Source organism: Solanum pennellii, chromosome 3 (genome assembly GCF_001406875.1).
Source record: "Solanum pennellii chromosome 3, SPENNV200".
In the NCBI taxonomy this organism is placed as follows: domain Eukaryota; kingdom Viridiplantae; phylum Streptophyta; class Magnoliopsida; order Solanales; family Solanaceae; genus Solanum; species Solanum pennellii.
Window position 1 is genome coordinate 2,922,352 of NC_028639.1, and position 19,551 is coordinate 2,941,902.

At 30.3% G+C, this 19,551-nt stretch overlaps 3 protein-coding genes across 3 annotated transcripts; 1 reads left to right on the forward strand and 2 right to left on the reverse strand.

The window, feature by feature from the left end:
* Positions 1-4,842: 4,842 nt before the first annotated feature.
* LOC107014196 (peroxidase P7-like) lies at positions 4,843-7,438 on the forward strand. The gene is made up of 3 exons (XM_015214045.1): positions 4,843-5,126; positions 5,934-6,125; positions 6,737-7,438. Exons 1-3 carry the CDS (start codon positions 4,911-4,913, stop codon positions 7,286-7,288), a joined length of 960 nt encoding a protein of 319 aa, XP_015069531.1. The 5' UTR covers positions 4,843-4,910; the 3' UTR covers positions 7,289-7,438.
* Positions 7,439-8,481: 1,043 nt separating this feature from the next.
* On the reverse strand, positions 8,482-12,263 carry LOC107014197 (short-chain dehydrogenase TIC 32, chloroplastic-like). The gene is made up of 8 exons (XM_015214046.1): positions 11,859-12,263; positions 10,938-11,169; positions 10,762-10,841; positions 9,882-10,035; positions 9,372-9,450; positions 9,022-9,106; positions 8,874-8,920; positions 8,482-8,772 (listed from the first exon to the last, which is right to left on the reverse strand). Exons 1-8 carry the CDS (start codon positions 11,962-11,964, stop codon positions 8,614-8,616), a joined length of 942 nt encoding a protein of 313 aa, XP_015069532.1. The 5' UTR covers positions 11,965-12,263; the 3' UTR covers positions 8,482-8,613.
* Positions 12,264-14,120: 1,857 nt separating this feature from the next.
* Positions 14,121-18,536, reverse strand: LOC107014200 (short-chain dehydrogenase TIC 32, chloroplastic-like). The gene is made up of 8 exons (XM_015214049.2): positions 18,363-18,536; positions 16,663-16,894; positions 16,452-16,531; positions 15,821-15,977; positions 15,436-15,514; positions 15,078-15,162; positions 14,581-14,627; positions 14,121-14,445 (listed from the first exon to the last, which is right to left on the reverse strand). The coding sequence occupies exons 1-8, from the start codon at positions 18,469-18,471 to the stop codon at positions 14,284-14,286; spliced, it is 951 nt and encodes a 316-aa protein (XP_015069535.1). The 5' UTR covers positions 18,472-18,536; the 3' UTR covers positions 14,121-14,283.
* Between the last annotated feature and the right edge of the window lie 1,015 nt (positions 18,537-19,551).

Sequence of the window (19,551 nt, forward strand, 5' to 3'; positions counted from 1 at the left end):
ATTGATACAAACATAAAACATATAAACTTTAAACAATTATACAAAATATATTATACAAATTACATATATAAATTATATTATACAAAATTCAAAAATAACACGCTTATAAAAACTTTAAAGTTATACACAAAAAGATTGAATGTATATGATGACAAAAGTGAAAAATCAAAAGAAATCATTGTCATATACAAATACAAACCATCGTATACGTACAAATACAAATCAAACAAAGAATTGTTAGTCGCGAATTATACAAATGTGGTGAATTATACATATACAAACGTGGTTAATTATATAAATTCAAAGTCAGTCCACGTAACTAATGGTTAATGTTAATCGCAAGTGATAATTATAGCAAATTATAATTATGATGAGTAATTAAATAGTATAAATTTGCTTAACCGCGTCATTTTACCTTTAAATTTAATGTAATAATACTAATATAAATATTTACAACACAAAAAAGGTTGAATTTCTCACTTTGGGGTCTAGAGCTCTCTCGAATTTTTGGCCAAAAACATCATTCATTTATAGCTCAAACTTAAACTACATCCTTAAAGTATCATTTTTAGTAGAAAACATCATTTATCTATAACCCAAACTTAAACGACATCCTTAAAGTAACATTTTTAGCTCAAAATATCCTTTGAGTATTTGTAAGTGAACAACTTTTATCCTTTTGTTAGATATTGTAAAAAAAATTAAGGGATCTTACGAAAAATGAGCAGTTAACCTGACTATCGACAAAAGTTATTATGCATAACTTCATTACTTTCCACAAGAAGTTCTTGAAAAATATAAAAATAATTAGACATTGTTGCTTATGGAAATTAAAAATGATTGGAAGGTGTGAGCGTACATAATTTGCCTTTTTCGGAACGAAAAAAAGTTGGAGATCAATGATACTTTAATGATGTAGTTTAAATTTGAGGTATAGTTGAAGGATGTTTTTAGCCAAAAATTCTGCTATCTCCAACAATACTTGTCCACTATTGACTTTGCCCATTTCTTAAGAAACTATAAATACTATATCATTCTTTGAATATAATTAAATATAATTCTTGAAAAATGTAACAAAAATAGAACTTTAATTAATGATAAGAGTAAGTTTAGAAATAAGTGTGATTAGTCGTTGATTTCATAAAGTTGAGAAGTATTATTAGAAATTCCAAAATAGTATAATGAACTATTATTAGATGGAATTCATATAATTAGACCTATTACATTATTGTTATAGCCTACAAATCACACTGAAGATATAAATTGTATTAGACAAGTCCTATGTAAAATGCTCGACTAAAAAAATCTTGACGAGATCAATCCCAATTATCTAAATTAGTGCCGGCTCTATCCTTTCAAAAATAAGGCATTTACCTTAGGCCCCTAAATTTCGGGGGCCTCAAATTCTTGACAAGAATAAATTATGTGCTAAATTTTTATAGAAAAAATAATTATTTATAATAAAATATAATTTTTTTAAAATAAATTATTTATCCACTTGAATTTTTTTTGTACTTTGTTAAAAATAAGAAATAGCAGTGAAAGTGTTGAACTAAGTGAATTATAGATTCTTTTTTATTTATTTTAAATTTTAGTTTCAAGCATTACTCTAAGCATATTAAAATGAGGTATACCAAGTCGTGAACTTTTTTAGTCAAATTCTGTGATACTTATATCATTATGTTAACAATACATATAATAATTGTTTCAACTAAAGGATGTTTTTCAATGTTGAGTTGACAAAATCTTACCTAAAACTAGCATTGAAAAAATAATATTATGTACTAGTAATTTTTATCTAAATAGTGTAATTTTTTTATTTAATAAATACATATATGAAATGTATTTATATTTTAGACCACGAATTAAAATTTTACTTTAGGCCGCCCTGAATTTCAAATCAAATAATTACTAATTGCATAATATGTGGGTCACACCCCATGTGAATATGGCCATCTATTTGTTTACTTTGTTTTGAAATTTTAAAATTTGCACATATAGAAACTACAAATAACGTCTAGGTGTTTCGATTTCTTTCACAAAAAAAATATGTGTTTGAGCAGGTAAAAGGTTGACACTTGTACATATTCAATTATTTGCTAATCAAAATTAATGGATGAAAAAGACTTGGTCCAAATATGTAAGAAAAGTTCCTACATAATAATAAAAAAAATGTTGAGTTTGTAGACCATCAATTAAATTTTGTTCTAATTGAATACTTCAATTATTAATAAAATGTTTCAATTAAATACTTTCTGTTCAAATTTTAAAAGAACAAAAATATAAGAATTTTCATTCGACTATTAAATAATTAAGTTAGTCATCTAAAATATGTATATGAGTCAATCTCATTTTACCTGTCTATTTTATACTTTGTTTGGATCATTGTTATCTATTGTTTCATAATATATTGTATTGTATTGTACTGTATCGTACGATAGATACAATGTTTGGCTAGATTGTATTGTTTGTTGTTGTTTAGTAACATTTTAATTGTTTGGTTTGATTGTATCGTATTGTATTATAATTTATAATACTCAAATATCCTTAATTATTCTAGGGTAAGAGGTTTGACTAGATTTAGATAATTAAGGTAAAGGATAAAATAGTATTTTAAAATATTATGTAAAGATATAATTGAAAAAGAAATTAAGTAACAACGGGAACACACCAAATTGGTTGTTCTATAAAATAGGGATTTCCACTATTACGTAACAACGAAATTTAACAATACAGTACAATACATTTTAAGTAATAATCAAAACAAACATTGTAGGTATAGTAACAATACAATACAATACAATGAATAACAATGATCCAAACATAGAGAAGAAGAATTTTTTTTTCTATTTGTTTAAAAAAGAATGAATGACCTTTTTTAAAAAAAAAACATTTTAACTTTAGATTTCCACCTGACATATTTAAAGCCACAAGATCAAAGAACAAATTTATATACTTGATCTAACTTTAATTTAGAACCATAAAATTTAAAATTTAAAAATCTTTCTTATATTCTTAAACTACGCATCAAGTAAAACGAAATCATTTTTTGTGAAACGAAGAAAGTACTAATTTTGTTAAAAATAAATAAATGCTAAGAAGAGGAGGAAGTAGAATTGGCTATTGCTATATAATTTAGTCAACAAGAATTAATAGGTAGAGTGACTATCTATATATCAATTGCGGATGAAAATTGAAATTGAAATAAATAAAAGGGACATGCAGCTATAACACTTCTTTGAAAATGAAATATAGCTACCATATATAATCTATCTTTTTTGCATGTTATTTATATTTATAGTAGAAAATGAAATATAGACACTTAATATGTATACAAAAATAGAAGTCAAACCGTCCCCCAAATTTAAGGTACCTACCTCATCTAGTGATAATTATCTTTTAGTTTTTTTTAAAAGAAAAAAAAATTGTGCAAATAAAAAGAGACATCTTAGTACCATAAAATTTCATATATGAGATTATAAAATATTATTATTTAATAAAACTATTGGTTAATCAATAAATTAATATTTATTAATTTAAAAAATGTGTTTTGATATCATAAATTTATTGGGAGATGAAATCTCGGAGTATTTAATAAATAAATTCACTTGTCAAAAACGTCATTCATGAACTTAAGGTCATGATTAATAGAACGATCACGATTATCGCGATAAATGGACGTCAATACTTGTTGGATGAGTGAAAATGACACATGTTTAAAGGTTCGGAGCTTGAAGAAATTGGAGATATCATTGAAAAAAAAATGTTGATGATAAAGTTAAAGATAATACAATACTTTGGGATCCAGTTACGCTAAGGAAACACATATCGCATTTAGAACTCTTCTCAATTTAATGGTGCAGTTCGAAAAGACAATACCGAAACTTTTGGGTGCAATAAGAAAAGTAGAGCTAAATTTAACAAAAAAAAACACAATAAAATCACATTTCACTAAATCGTCTTAGATATATTTATATTTTTAAAATTATTAATTTATAATTATATTAATGGGAATCATATATTTATATATGGATCAAAATATATATCTTATTATATCATCAAAACGAGTGATGATTTTTCTATTACTCCATATCCGGATTGGAAAAAAATATTATCTTAGAAAAGCTATTAATTAATTGAGTATTAATTTAATGAGGTTTTAGTGTATAATAGAAAATATCAAAGTGGATGGAGGGAGTAAGATGACAATATCACAATATCAGTCGTTCGTAATTAATTAGGTTATAAATTAAACTCATGAATATACTTAATGAGTTTTATCTTAAAATTTAGAAGCGAAACAAAGCTAGAAATTTGAAGTTAAAAAGTCTGCATTCTAGAAAATATAATTTCATTGGGTTGCTCATAATAAATTATGTATACATATTACATGAAATTTTAAAATAAATATAGAATATGTATCAAAACTTTAAACTTTTGCTTCACCCCTAATCTCATCTAAACCTATACTATATTCAACTGAACTCATACATCGACTTCTAGCTCTCTTTTAGAATATATTTAAAGTTCATGAATAATTCGTATTATATCGAATTCACCACATATATTTAACACAATCCTTAATATATAAGTATATCTGCTCGAGTTTGCATATATCAAATCAAATCAAAGTGAATAAAAACGCGGTTGGGGCAGCTAAGTTTGAACAAATCCTCACTTTAATTTGTACACATGAAATTTTCTCTCTTGCTACTACTTTGCTTACTCTAAAAAAAGTAAACGATAAAATTTAAAATAAAGTTGACTTTTGCACTTTTTATGTCACTCAATGAACAATGTAGGTATCTTACTTGTATATAAAGGGCCTCATGCATGGTCATATTATACAAATATCATAGAGTTCTTTTACTTTGCTCTAAAAGATATTAAATTTGTTATATTTAAGCATTATGGTGTCTCTAAATAGGAACCTCATTTTGGCATTTTTGTGTGTTTTATTGTGCTTTGTTAGCTTTAGCAATGCCCAATTATCAGCCAATTTTTATGGGACGTCGTGCCCTAATCTGCAGACAATTGTAAGAAATGCAATGACACAAGCTGTGAATAGAGAGGCCAGACTTGGTGCCTCTGTTCTTCGCTTGTTCTTCCATGATTGCTTCGTTAACGTAAGCTCGATCACTTCTATCTTCATTTTCATTATTATCGATCACAGAATATATTTTATTTATTATGCGGAAATGACTTTGTAAAAAAATGTAGGAATATCAAATTCTATCTAAACTCCGCATAGCGGAAATTTAGTACATATGTGACATTTAAGAGTACTACTTTTATCTATTGATATAAAAGTACACTCTTTTAATAAAATACAACATATATTGATGAGTGGGGCCTATATAATGTAGTATTAATATATACTTCCTCATTTGAGCGGGGATTTTTGGTTTATTTTGTTATTTTGGCTTTAATATAAATATTTATAAGTATTTTTTAACTTTACCCAAACACTTTAAAATTGCTTAAAAGCTATTTTGGCTTAAAAGTACCTAAAATAAGTCAATCCAAACGGACACTACGTTACAATAGTTTCTTAGTTCATTCCTAACATAATAATAATTTTCTAAATCTTGAAATAGATATGAATCTATAGTTACTTAAATGTTATTGTTATGACATATATATATGTGTATGATCACAAATTTCAGAGTCTTAAATCGTACTATCTTGTGGTTTCAATGCTGATTGACTTTTTCTTTAAAATTAGTGACACGTAGGCCAAAAAGTAATAGAAATTTACTTATAAAATAAGTTCAAGGGTAATAGAATTTTAGTATAGTATAAGTGTGTCTCTGAGATTTCGAACATATATTGAGGGGATACTTGTGCATTTTTCTTTGTTAAAAATTTGAAAGGAATATAATTCAGAAAGCATTTGTTTTATTCTACTATGATAATTTTCTGTTACTTTTTAGGGGTGCGATGCATCAATACTACTGGATGACACATCAACTTTTATAGGAGAAAAGAATGCAAACCCAAACAGAAACTCTGCAAGAGGATATGAAGTGATAGACACCATTAAAACTCAAGTTGAAGCTGCTTGTCCTAATGTTGTCTCTTGTGCGGATATTCTTGCTCTCGCTGCCCGAGAAGGCACCGTGCTGGTTAGTAATCCTTTTATCAATACTGACCTCACAATTTTCATGCTTCCTTATTTAGAAACATTTAACTTTTACGTTGCTTTTGTTTTTTTCACTTTGAAAATAATATTTTTGTAAAAAACATAAATAGATCCCTAAACTTGTTTGGCCATTTTCCTATTGAATCATTGAACCGCCGATAGTTTGTTCCTTTTAAACAAACACTGTTGACTGATATGGAATCAAAATTTTGAAGGGCATTGACAGAAGATACATATGTTGTTCCAGAACTCATTAGTTTAATTGACAATGAAAATGTTCGAGAGTAATGATGTTTTATTTCAAGTCATTTGAATACATTAGATTACAAATGAAACTAACACAGTTTGTCGTCATTCTTTAGTAAAAAAAAAATTACAATACGAACACAATCGAAGACATTTACAATAAAATAGCCGATCAAAATCAACTAACAATTTTTAAAAGGAATAAATTATGGGTGGTTCAATGATTCAATAGAAAAATGACGTAGTTGAGATACCTAAGGAAAAAAATCTAACAAATTTAAGAATTTGTTTATGAGTTCGACCAAACATGATTAATGTTACTTTTTCTGAATTAATTTGTTTATGTAGCTGGGAGGGCCATCATGGGCAGTGCCATTGGGCCGAAGAGACGCAAGGACCGCGAGCCAAAGCGCCGCCAACACCCAAATCCCCGCACCATCTTCCAGTCTTACAACTTTAATTTCCATGTTCTCCGCCAAAGGCCTAAATGCGCGTGACATGACGGCACTATCCGGCAGCCACACGATCGGCCAAGCTCGGTGCACCACTTTCAGAAACCGGATCTACAACGACACCAACATCGACCCGCAATTCGCCGCCACGCGCAGGGCTACCTGCCCTGCTTCCGGCGGCGACGCCAATTTGGCCCCGTTGGATATCCAGACACCGAACCGGTTCGATAATGATTATTATCAGAACCTAGTGATTCGGCGTGGGTTGCTTCACTCGGATCAGGAATTGTTTAACGGTGGATCTCAGGATGCGTTGGTGAGGAGTTATAGTAACAATGGTGCGAGTTTTAGAAGTGATTTTGCTGCAGCTATGGTGAAGATGGGGAATATTAGTCCACTTACTGGAACTAATGGAGAGATTAGAACAAACTGCAGGGCTATTAACTAACTAAGTTGTTATTACGAATTTAAAATTGTCATAATTACTATTGTAAGTTGTTGTATCACTTCCTCTTCTGTACCAAATATCAGTGTCAATCAGTTAACTAGACACGAAGTTTACGAAATAAATGGAGATTTTTAAATTTTATGGTTTAAATATCGGAAACATGAGTGTAATCTTAAACTTTTACCAAAAAATTCAACATTTGCAGAGAGCTGAAGATTGATTAAATTTGAAAATACAACACCAAATTTGAAGAGAGAGGGGCGTGCATAAATCGAATTGAAAAAAATGTTATTAGTCGAATGAAAAAATAATATTATTGGGTCAATTTTTAATGATTTTATAAAAAAGAAAATTATTGGCCTATCGATTTGATATGCTTTTTAGTATTGGATTGTTGAATAAACAGATAAATTATTAAGACGATAATAAGTTATTACTATACTCTTTATAAATATTAGTAAATAATAATAGTTTAACATAGCTAGACACTACATGAGTATATTCTACTATCTACACACTTCACACATCATAGTACTTCTACGAGTCCGGAGCCTAAAGCATATAAAATATTAATAAAAATTTAAAAACGGTATATAAAATTTTATATTAACCAAAACGGCAAAATCACTGGAACAACAACGATTTCCTCCGCTGAAAAAAGCAAAATCGCTGCAGTAAATGTGATTTTTTTTTAAAAATAAAATAAAATAAAATCACTGCCTAAGCTAGGCAGCGATTTTCAATTTTAAAAACAGATTTTTTTAAAAAAAGAAAATCGCTTCCTAGGTAGCGATTTTTATTTTTTTTAAAAAAATCAAGAAAAAAAATAAAATAAAAATTAAAAAAATCACATTTTACAAAATCGGTACAGTAGCAGCGATTTTGCTTTTTTCAGCGGAGAAAAATTGTTGTTGCTCCATCGATTTTGCCGTTTTGTTTAATATAAAATTTTATATACCATTTTAAAATTTTTGTTAATATTTTATACCCTTTAGGCTCCGGATTCGTACTTCTACTTATTCCATATGATGTTTTGTAGTCTTCATACTACATGCAATTTCTCATTATATTTCTTGTTTCACTATATCAAAACATACAAGCTGATTTGCTTGTCTCATTGTATTGTGTCAAATAGGGAAGTAAGAAATCATATATATTTTTTATGAGCATTTTCTTATTGAGTAAACCGAAAATTAATAAACGATAAAGAATATCTTATTATTTTATTATTGGTTTAGCTTATTGAAAAATAAAAACCGATAATACATAGAATCGAATCAAACCGGCTAATGCACACCACTACTTACTTACTGATATGTTGTTTGTTACTTAACCAAATCCATACTAAAATCCCAGAGTTTCTTAGCCAAATCCATGTCCCTAGCCTTCTTCGATGGGGTGGCCAAATTGTTGTCCTGAAAATATTCACCACTCACCCCCTTCACTTGTGGATTCAATGCTATATAACAGGTGGTTGATGCTCCCTAAAGAAGACGAACAAATGGAAGTTAAAAACTGATCATTTGCCATACCTGTTTACTCTTCCAAAACAATTTGCAGTTTAACTAATTCATGTAGAACATACCTGTTGAACATTTTTAAGCAGGAGTTTTCCAATCGTGCCTACTAAGCCTGGGCCATACAGAAAACGTAGCATTAACCAACAATAAGTAGAAAACAGACGTTACGAAAAGCTTCTCGTTAGGCCAAAACAGTAAAATTAGATACTCAACCATTAACGATAGTCATATGACGGAAAAGATTGCTTGAGATTGCTCCAGGATTAAGTGTGTTTGCAGTTATTTCCACACCGTCTTCCTGTTCAAAGTAAAGATCAACTAAAATTCTTAAGAGTTTAGTTGCATAACATGGACCCCTCAGCTCTAGCTATGATTGAATACAGAGGCCAGGAACTGCAAACCAAGCATTTTCTTGAAGTGTAAAAAGGAAATACCAAAATGCCCACACCAAGCAACATATGTGTTTTGTCTCTTGGAATGGAGCAAAAGTGTGAGTTACACATAAACCCAATATGAAAATAAGATGAGAAAGCAGCATGTAAGATATATTTCTGATAAAACACCTTTAAGCGCTTCGCGAGCTCATATGTTGACAGTATGTTAGCCATCTTTGATTGGCCATATGCCGAGAACTTTCTGTAGCTGCAAACAGGTTATAAACAACAAAAAGTATAAATGAATTTACAATGGCCAAATGTGTGTTTTTCTTAATAAATTTCACTATAGTAGCTAGTACCAAGAAGGTACAGCAGTAGAACACAGCAAGCATAGAAATTCTGGAGCTGTAAGACAGAACTATCCCATATTCTTACAAAAGTCATCAAGCAACTGAAGCAATGATTCTGAGCAAATGGAGGTTTCCCTTAATTGAGAATGGATAAGTAGGCTGTTAGTTTACTATATTTGTCACGAGGATAAGCACTGATTAAGAGTGATTAGCAGTGAGGTGGATAGTTAGTTACTAAGCATCTTGCAGGTAATAAATACATAACGGCACTGGTAGATATTTTGACATTTGAACTTCACACTCTTATAGACATGATTGAACTAATACCGAAACATAATTATATTACCTTTCCTGGTCATTAATTTTGTCAAACAGAATTCCCTCACGATATGTAACATAATGAGCGTCTGATGCAACATTGACTATCCTTCCCTCTCTCTTTGTTTCAGATGCTGTCTCCTTCATCTTCTCCAACAACAAATTTGTCAAAAGGAAGTGACCTTCAAACACAAGAAAAAAAGAGTAATTATGGCTAAGATGATTAAGTGGGTATGCATTTCCCTCTTAAAAGTGCAATTATAGAATCATCGCCCATCTTTCATCTATTATTGTAGTACATCAAATCCAAACCTTGTAACATCTGTTACATATGTATTGTGTGACTGAAGATGGGATGACAAAGTATGGGCGAAGGCTTTCTACGTCTACAATAAAACTGATTTCAACATAGAAAGCCTAAACAGTAGTATTTTAAAATCATGCTTTCTCTCCCTAGTATCATTGTTGCACATCTACGCTAATTCGGGTCTTAAAAGGCTTTCTCCGTCCACATTAACAAATGAAGTCTAAGTTGAAAAAGTATTGACAACTCGATCATGGATCTCCTTTAAGGGAAAACTGAACCTTCATTTTAGTATTATCAGGAAGCTGGGATTCAGCAAGGTTTCCGCACTATTTATACATAGTTAAAATTATTTTTTATGTACCCCTTAGCTTCTTACTTTTTCATATTTTGAACGCACACCATTGTCTGGTAGGGAGATAGTACATTTAATCAGATAAACCTTATGCTATCATTTTTCTTACAGAACTATTCGTGGAAAGAAAAGATGCAACTATCTAAGATATTTGTTCTATTTCTAGACTACAACTTTCTATGTCTTCTCCATAGCATGACCCGATTATGCTCGTCTTCAACACGTAATAGATGTGATTAACAGCCATACCTAGATGATTTGTGGCAAATTGCAGCTCTATATTGTCTTTGGAGAGCATAAAGGGAATTGCCATCACGCCTGCATTATTACTTAAGAATGACAAGATATAATGTTAGTAGATATTTATGGAGATAGAGATTCTTGCAAAATGGCAAATCTGATGAGTACTCTTATTCTTCACTTACATTAAGATGTTCAATGAGTGACCCAATGATATAAAATCAGCTGCAAATTTCTTTACTGAATCAAATGAACTAAGATCTAATTCCATTACATCTACATTGGCAGCAGGGATTTCCTTTACTATTGCTTCTCTAACATCTTTTCCAGCAGTCATATTCCTAACAGCCATAATAACATGAACTCCGCGCAGAGCAAGAACACGGCTAGTTTCAGCACCAATACCACTAGATGCTCCTGCAAATGGATCCATGCATGTTTATAACATTTGGAGAGGCAAACAATTTTTTTTGATCTTTTCATGTAAATATTTATTGTAAAAACTTACAAGATTTCATCTAAACATGACATCACAAATTGATTGTGGTTATACAAAAACTAGAAGAGATTAATAAATTATGACATTCAACAAAATGTACAAGTAAAAAAATGAGTTCATACCTCAAAAGATCACTCAATTTTGATAATTTATAAAATTTATTTAGCAAAGTCATTAAACCTAATTTTGTGATTCATTCCGGATCGATCGAATTAGTACAGAAGTTGTAACATGGGAAAATCACAAAAAACACGACTTATTTAAATAACCCGATAATAAAGCCACTCAAATTTAATTTTTATATCAATAAAATCACTCAATCGAATTAATCATTACAAAAGTGGTCAGGTCAAAATAAATTATTTTTATACCATATAAATATGAGGTTTATAAATATATAAAATTAAAGAAAACTTGTCAAATTTTTTTTATGGATAAACTTAATTAGTGAAAAGTGAAAACTATATTACGGTATCAGGCGTGGTGTTCGAGAAGCCAAAATCAACGCATAGATAACAGATTATCAAAGTGAAATTGATTGATTTATAGTTTTAATTGGTAAAAACACATACGCCAGCAAAAAGTTAAAGTGAAAGGGAGTAAGTACCTGTAACAATGGCGGTGAGACCGGAGCCGTCGATTCCATGGGTTACTTCTTCAGCAGTGGAGGAATACGAAAACCCAGATGGTCCATTTCTTTTGAAAAGCCACATAGTTTTAAGGTTCAATTTGCTGCTCTGCTTGTTTCTGTATCACTCTATTCACTAGCTATGGAAAAATGTGCAACTGAGAAAATGGTGCAACAGACAAAAACTCAGCTTGCACGGATATTGATGGCATTACTCATTAGTATATTGTGATTTTTGTTTTTTTGTTAGTTAGTTAAATCTCTATACATTTTTTTACCCGAAAGATTAAAAAATTTCATGAGTTTTTATGAAAGTATTTTTTATTAACAATTTTTTTATATTCAAAACTCAAAATCTCTATTTAAGAGATAAGCAACCTTCTTTGATGATATACTCATTAGTAAAATTGTCAATATGAGTTGGTTCAAACCACATTTAAAAACATACTAACTATATATGTTTTGAAATTTAATGGGTCAAACCAGTATGACCCATTTTTTTTGTGCGTCAAAAAAATAACTGACCTAACCCACAATTATGTAGACGACAAGTCATGTTAGGACAACTCACTTTTTTTAAAAAGTATATTTTTAAAATTAAATTATAATTTAAAAATGTTAACATAAATATCGACAAGACATCTTCATTTTCATCTACGGTTTCTATACAATATCAATTAGTTAAACATTAAAAAATAACTAAATTACGAACTACCCATAATATTAAAATGTTCATGGAAAAAAATTATCAATTTGAGAAAAATCATCCAAACGATTTCGAATAGCAAAAATTGTTTGAATATTTTTAAGAATAATTTAATTTCTATACTTGGTAAAAATACGTCCACCATAACTGAATGATGATTCTAATGATACAATGGTAACATGAATACTAAGTACATCACGTTTTGTGATTCTAAATATTAATATTTAAAACTTTAAATAGAATTTAAATTTGAACTTTAAAAAACATGTGAATATCATTGTCGTTTACAATATGATTGGCATGCTAGCACTCCATTCTCTTCATGTCCGTCCAACCAAATAAGCAAAACGACTTTGGGAGAAAAATATAATTAGATAAATATTTTCTTAAAAAATATTTTATTCGTATAAAGAAAAAAATATGAAAAGCCATATCAATTTCACTTTTTACAAATGAATAGCAATTCTACCTGAGATATCAAATGTTTTTTTTTGGGGCCGCGCTAAATTACTAGGGTGTGTTTTGGTAGAAAATGTTTTCTTAAAAAATAAGTATATTTTTATTATTTATTTTTTATATTTAATTGGTGAGTAAAATTTTTTTTCTGAGGTTGCTTGGTGAATGAAAAATATTTTTCAGAAAATATTTTTTATTTTAGGCTCGAGACTAAAAAAAATGCTCTCTAGAAAAATAATTTCTAATCCAAAAATCAAACTAGATATTTGATTAGGAGCCCCACACACCAAAGTAGGACAAAAATCCCGATGACCGTTACAAAATTCGACCCAGAGATCTTACACACACACCTGATCCAATTTTTTTTTGATGGGTGTGGTGCGAAAATGAAAAAAAAATTTTGAAATATTTCTCGAAAATATTTTTTGACGGGGATGGGCTTGGGTGGGGGTGACATAAAAATGAAATTTTCAAAAATATTTTTATTCAAAAAAAAATAAGACTATGGGGGTGGCGCGACGCGTAAAAATAAAAAAAAAATTTGAAATTCTCAAAAATATTTATTTTTTGTTAAAAAAAATTGACAGGAATGATCTGGGTGGAGGTGGTATAAAAAATAAAATTTTCAAAAACAATTTTTTTAGAAAAAACAAAATTGACGGGGGTGGCAAGGATGGGGGTGGAGGCATAATAGATGATTTTTAAAAAAAAATTGAACTCAATAGGCTGAAAAACTTGAAATATTTTTCAAAAGCATTTCTTTCGAAGGAACAGGGGCCTACCTGGGGGTACAGATAAAAATATATTTGAAATTTAAAAAATAAAAGAAGTTCAAAAGTTTTATTATTTCTTTTTGAATAGGGAGAGTTGGGTACGGTGTATGTGTTGGGTAAGAAAAAAAAAATTAAAGGATGAGGTAGAGTTTTACAAAATATTTTTTTTAATTTTGGAAGAAAAGTCATTTTCCTCAAATTTGAGAAAAACGAGTTGTCTGAAAAAACATTTTCCAAAAATTTTAAGTTTACCAAACATGAAAAAATTAAAAAACCGAAAAATGTTTTTATCCCTACTAAACACACTTTAAATCTTGAATCTTCCTCACTACTCGAAAAAGCTTTTTATTCGGTGAACACTCTCAGTTAGGTACAACATCTTATTTCTCTATATGATACAAAAATAAGCATCACAAACTATTAAATACAAAGTTATTTTTTCTCTATTACTGGTACAACATCTTATATGTTACTCCTTAACTAATTCCATACTAAAATCCCAGAGCCTTTTAGCTAAATCCATATCTCTAGCAATAGCTGTTGTTGTCCCCAAATTGTTGTCACAAAAATATTCACCACTTATCCCCTTCAATTGTGGATGCAATGCAACATAGCAAGTGGTTGATGCTCCCTATATAGAGAAGATGAAATGGAAAAATAAATCTATAAAATTGCTCTGAATGATGTCGAAAATTCTATAAATTTGCATAAGAGAGTGTGTGTGTGTGTACTGCAAATTTAATAAATGTCTCAATATGGAACATACCTGTTGAACGTTTTTAAAAATGAACTTCCCAAACTTGCTTACAAGACCTGTATCATATAGAAAAGGGAGTATTTAGTTCGATAAAATAAACATACAGGAATAATTCACATTTGCTAAATATGCAATTTAGCGTTACTATCTATTATTTCGTGTAGTTCATTTGTAGTATTATTCTGTAATTATCTGTTGTTTTTGTTACTATTTGTTGTCTCTTGTAATGTCCATTATGTCTATTTCTAGACTTTTTGTCTCAAGTCGGGGTTCTATAGAAAACAACCTCTCTACCTCAAAGCCTCTCGAGATAAAGTTTGTGTACACTCTAGCCTCCCCTCATCCCACTGTGTGAGAGTACACTATGTTGTCGTTGTACTATTAGTGAGACTGTGAGAGCATAAAAGGCTTTATTTCAGACATAAAGAAGATAATAACTCGCTAAGAATGGCATCATATTAATTAGACACCATAGAGGAAGGAAGAAAATAAAATCTTATTATTACCATCAAAAAAGCCCAGATGACGAAACATATTGGTTGTGATTGTTCCAGGATGAAGTGAATTTGCTGTTATTTCCACTCCTCCTTCCTATTCAAAATAACAAAGAGCACTCAGATTTTTAGAGATTAATTGAATGGCATCGAACCCCTAAGCCAAAGCTATGGCTGTGGCTACAGAAATCAGATACTGGAAATTAAATCACGATTTCTCAATGTGCAAAATGGAATACCAAATATCAACTCCAAGAAATATGTGTTTGGTCGCGAGGAATGGAGACATGTCATGACTACACAAGAACCGCCAAAACAAAATTATTAGAACACAAAAAGAACATGTGATGATTTATTTTCTGAAAAGCACCTTTAAGCGTCTTGTGAGCTCATAAGCATGCAGTATGTTGGCCAGCTTTGATTGTCCGTATGCCCAAAAACTACAGTAGCTGCAAATAAAATAACAAACAACATAGACAATGAAAAAACAATTTTCCATGGGAGAAGCCTAAATTTATCATGTTAATCTGATCATGGTTATACAGCTTGAAGTGAAAAGAGCAGCATTTTTTGAGCATGAAAAGCTTGTCATCTTGAGTAATTCAATAGTAGCAATGAGCAACTATCGAGATAGAAGGACACCAAATAAGATAATTGAACAATCAAATGACATGATTGGAGCGAACACCTCTCTTCTATTAATTACAATCAAGATAACTTATGGAAGTTCGACATAAGAAATTTGATTAGATTACCTTTTGGGATCATTAATTTTGCCAAAGCGAATTCCCTCGCGATATGTGAACATACAATAAGCTACTGAAGATACATTGATAATCCTTCCCTCTCTCTCTGTTTTACGTGTTGTCTCCTTCATCTTGTCCAACAACAAATTTGTCAAAAGAAAATGACCTGCAAACACAGGGAACTAGAAAAGAGAACAATTTTGGGCAAAATAAATTAACAGGAACCACAAACTGAATGTCCCTATTGAAATTTACAAATTCGAATTAAGCATCAACAGGCACCTATCATCTCCTATGACGTACTACCAAGCAGATATAAACTGCCTATTACCAGTGTGATTTTAGAATCTCCCTTGTTTCACTGTTACATATACAAGTTAATTCAGGTCTCATATGGTCTACTATTATATATGTGCATTTCATGCTTTTCTTCATCCTATGATCTTGATATTAAATTCCCTGTACAGTACAAACAGTCTAATCGATTGAACGGAAGGTGGAAAGGCAGTTGGAAGGCACCGCATGACAAATCATATGGAAATCAATTACTTTACCTCACGTTGCCCTTCCATGACATCTCAGGAAGGCACCGCATGATAAATGTCGTGTACAGAAACATACGCCTAACGCACAACCATACCTAGATGATTTGTGGCAAATTGCAGCTCTATGTTATCTTTGGAAAGCATAAAGGGAATTCCCACCACTCCTGCATTATTACTAACAGAAGATAAGTAACATCAATAGATATATAAAGATTCTTCCAAAACTATATAGGGAGAAAAAGCAAAATGTCGTCTTTCAGAGTTTCAAGACTATGTGATTAATTACCACTCGTATTTGTGACTTACATTAGCATGTTCAATGAGTGACCTGATGACATAAAATCAGCTGCAAATTTCCTTACTGATGCCGATGAGCTAAGATCTAACTCCATTATATCAACTTTAGCTGCTGGGATTTCCTTTACTATTGCTTCTTTAACATCTTTTCCAGCAGCTATATTCCTGACAGCCATGATAACATGAACTCCACGCAGAGCTAGAACACGGCTAGTTTCAGCACCAATACCACTTGATGCTCCTACAAATAGATTGATAATTAAAAGCAAACAAATTGCTGCTAACTTCTTGCTAAAGAAAACACTCATCAATGTGGAGTCTCAGTCTAATAAGCAACTAGGATAATATTAGGAGTACTGTGATTTTATTCTTCTTCATGCTTCGTTCATCTAACGCTGCCTCTCATGTCTGTCCTATATATTATTAGTCTGCTGTCATATTGAAAAAACTGAGAAAGCTAAAGTAAGAAGCAAATATTGAGCGTGAGATAGATCAAACTGAAGAACAAAAGCTTGTGAGTTGAAGTTCATTTCAGCTCTACAGTTTGTCTATTCTTCGTACCAGATGATTTAAGTAGTAACATTATTCACTTCAAGAACATTATTACAAGATATTTCTTTTAAAAACCCTTGTACTTTTGGGCTAGATTTAGTTTGAAAGGTATTGCTATGATCGAGTGACCATAGCAGTCAAGTGGTTCGAGGTAGCCTCTTAGGTTATTGAATTGTAACCTACAATTGCTCATTGTTTTATACTCTATTTGGATGGTAATTACGTATTCTTTCATAGTGTATCATATTGTATTGTATCGTACAATATTGTTTTAACGACACAACTTTTGAATAGATTGTACTGTTTTTCGTCATAACATAATGACACACATCAACAATAACAATTTGAAGAATAAACCACCAAGAAAAGTAGGGCATCGCTATAAAAAGGTGGCACAAAAGATAGAATAAGACAAAATAAGTTAATCACTCAATCACACCAAATAAGTCGTTACACAAAATGGGACTTTCTTTCATTACCTAACGAAGAATGTTACGATATGATACAATATAATTTAAGTACAATAGGTGCTGTGACATATCTCTAGTGCAATATATCCAAGGGTATATTTTTTTAGTAGTTGTCATTTACGGTCAGTCCACCAGCAACAGGTATAGGGTAACTTTGTACACTAAACTAGGACAGATAGAAAGAAATCACCTAATATTTGTCTCGGCTGGGATTTGAACTAAAACCTCATTCTTTCATTACCTAACGAAGAATGTTAGGATATGATACAATATAATTTAAGTACAATAGGTGTTGTGACATATCTCTAGTGCAATATATCCAAGGGTATATTTTTTTAGTAGTTGTCATTTACGGTCAGTCCACCAGCAACAGGTATAGGGTAACTTTGTACACTAAACTAGGACAGATAGAAAGAAACCACCTAATATTTGTCTCGGCTGGGATTTGAACTAAAACCTCATGGTTCTCAAGCCAAAGCCACGGATATATAGGACAAAAATTATATGCAAGTAGCTAGCACAGATTTTTCAACATGAAATGAATAGATTAACTTATACTTAATCCGTGAAAGGAACACTTTGATTTTTGTTAAAACAAAGAGGTAAACGTAGACCTAGAAGAAATAGTCATACAAAGAGATATTAATTGGATGCTAGCAAAAGTGAAAATGAAAATGGAGTAAACACCTGTAACAATGGCGGTGAGACCGGAGCCGTCGATTTCATCGGTGACTTCTTCAGCAGTGGAGGAATAGGAAAACCCAGATCGCCCTTTTGATCTATTAAAAACCCACATAGTACAGTAACCAGTAGTTTATTTACTTCTCTCCCGTTGCTTCAGAATTGTTTCGGGTACCGTGTTTAAACACGTTCCTTTATATATAAACTAGTAAAATAACTCGCACTTTTCAAGCCGGAATTTATTATAGAATTTATAAAAATAATATTTAAAACATTAAAATATTATATGAAAAATGAAAATTATTATTCACATCTTATTATTTACTTATCTATAATAAAATAAGCATAACTTAATAATTATAAAAATACATATCGGGATCTATAACATAAGCAATTATATCGGTAAGCCACTTAACATGAGCAATATTTAATTGTGAAGAAGAATAAGAAGTTTCGAATTTTCTTTGTTATAAAATGAGAGGAAATTCCTCTATTTATAAACAATAAATGATATTGTTAATAAATATTTATTGTGTCTTGTCAAAGAAGTTATAATTATTTAAAAAAAGTTACTACTCTTCAGAAAAGTAACAACCTTCCGTAAAGGTTGTAACTCTTCATTAAAGTCACAATATTTCATAAATGTTATAACTTTTCATAAAAGTCACAACTTTCATAAATGTTATAACTTTTCATAAGAGTCGCAACACTTCATTAAAGTTACAATTTTTCATAAAAGTTACAATTTTTCATAAAAGTTACAATTTTTTCATAAAAGTCACGACTTTCATAAGGAAAATGCTAGTTTTGAAAATAAAATAAATTTAAGCCAATTTTGACTTGTGATGGCGCCACGTAGGCGGGCCTAGGATTCTCCTTATATGATTGCTCTCAATCCTCATAAATAAAGTATTATTAGTGGCACGCGCTTTAATTTGATATATAACTGCAGGGGTGACTCAACATAATTCGAGACATAAAGCGAAATTTTAATTAGAGACTTAAATATTTTGTAAAAATTATTTGTATTTATTTATTTTTTAAAAAAATTTAGATGTAAATTATTACTTAATATCTTTTTTATTAATGATTTTTTCAAATACATTTTTAAGATATTATTTTTTAAGCAAGATTTGATCAATTCTACATTGAAAATATTATTTTATTGAGAAAAAAATAGTATATGAATCGAAAA

Bases quoted from the DNA above. Each gene is read 5' to 3' on its own strand.
- LOC107014200 (XM_015214049.2), bottom strand. From the start codon at position 18,471: ATGTGGGTTTTTAATAGATCAAAAGGGCGATCTGGGTTTTCCTATTCC. The intron at 15,515-15,820 runs GTAATCTAATCA...TTTTATTTGCAG, and splicing joins AAAATTAATGATCCCAAAAG to CTACTGTAGTTTTTGGGCAT. The intron at 14,446-14,580 runs GTATGTTCCATA...TTCTCTATATAG, and splicing joins TTTTTAAAAACGTTCAACAG to GGAGCATCAACCACTTGCTA.
- LOC107014197 (XM_015214046.1), bottom strand. From the start codon at position 11,964: ATGTGGCTTTTCAAAAGAAATGGACCATCTGGGTTTTCGTATTCCTCC. The intron at 10,842-10,937 runs GTAAGTGAAGAA...GTCATTCTTAAG, and splicing joins CACTCATTGAACATCTTAAT to TAATAATGCAGGCGTGATGG. The intron at 10,036-10,761 runs GTATGGCTGTTA...TTGTGTTTGAAG, and splicing joins ATTTGCCACAAATCATCTAG to GTCACTTCCTTTTGACAAAT.
- LOC107014196 (XM_015214045.1), top strand. From the start codon at position 4,911: ATGGTGTCTCTAAATAGGAACCTCATTTTGGCATTTTTGTGTGTTTTA. The intron at 5,127-5,933 runs GTAAGCTCGATC...GTTACTTTTTAG, and splicing joins TCCATGATTGCTTCGTTAAC to GGGTGCGATGCATCAATACT. The intron at 6,126-6,736 runs GTTAGTAATCCT...TTGTTTATGTAG, and splicing joins CCCGAGAAGGCACCGTGCTG to CTGGGAGGGCCATCATGGGC.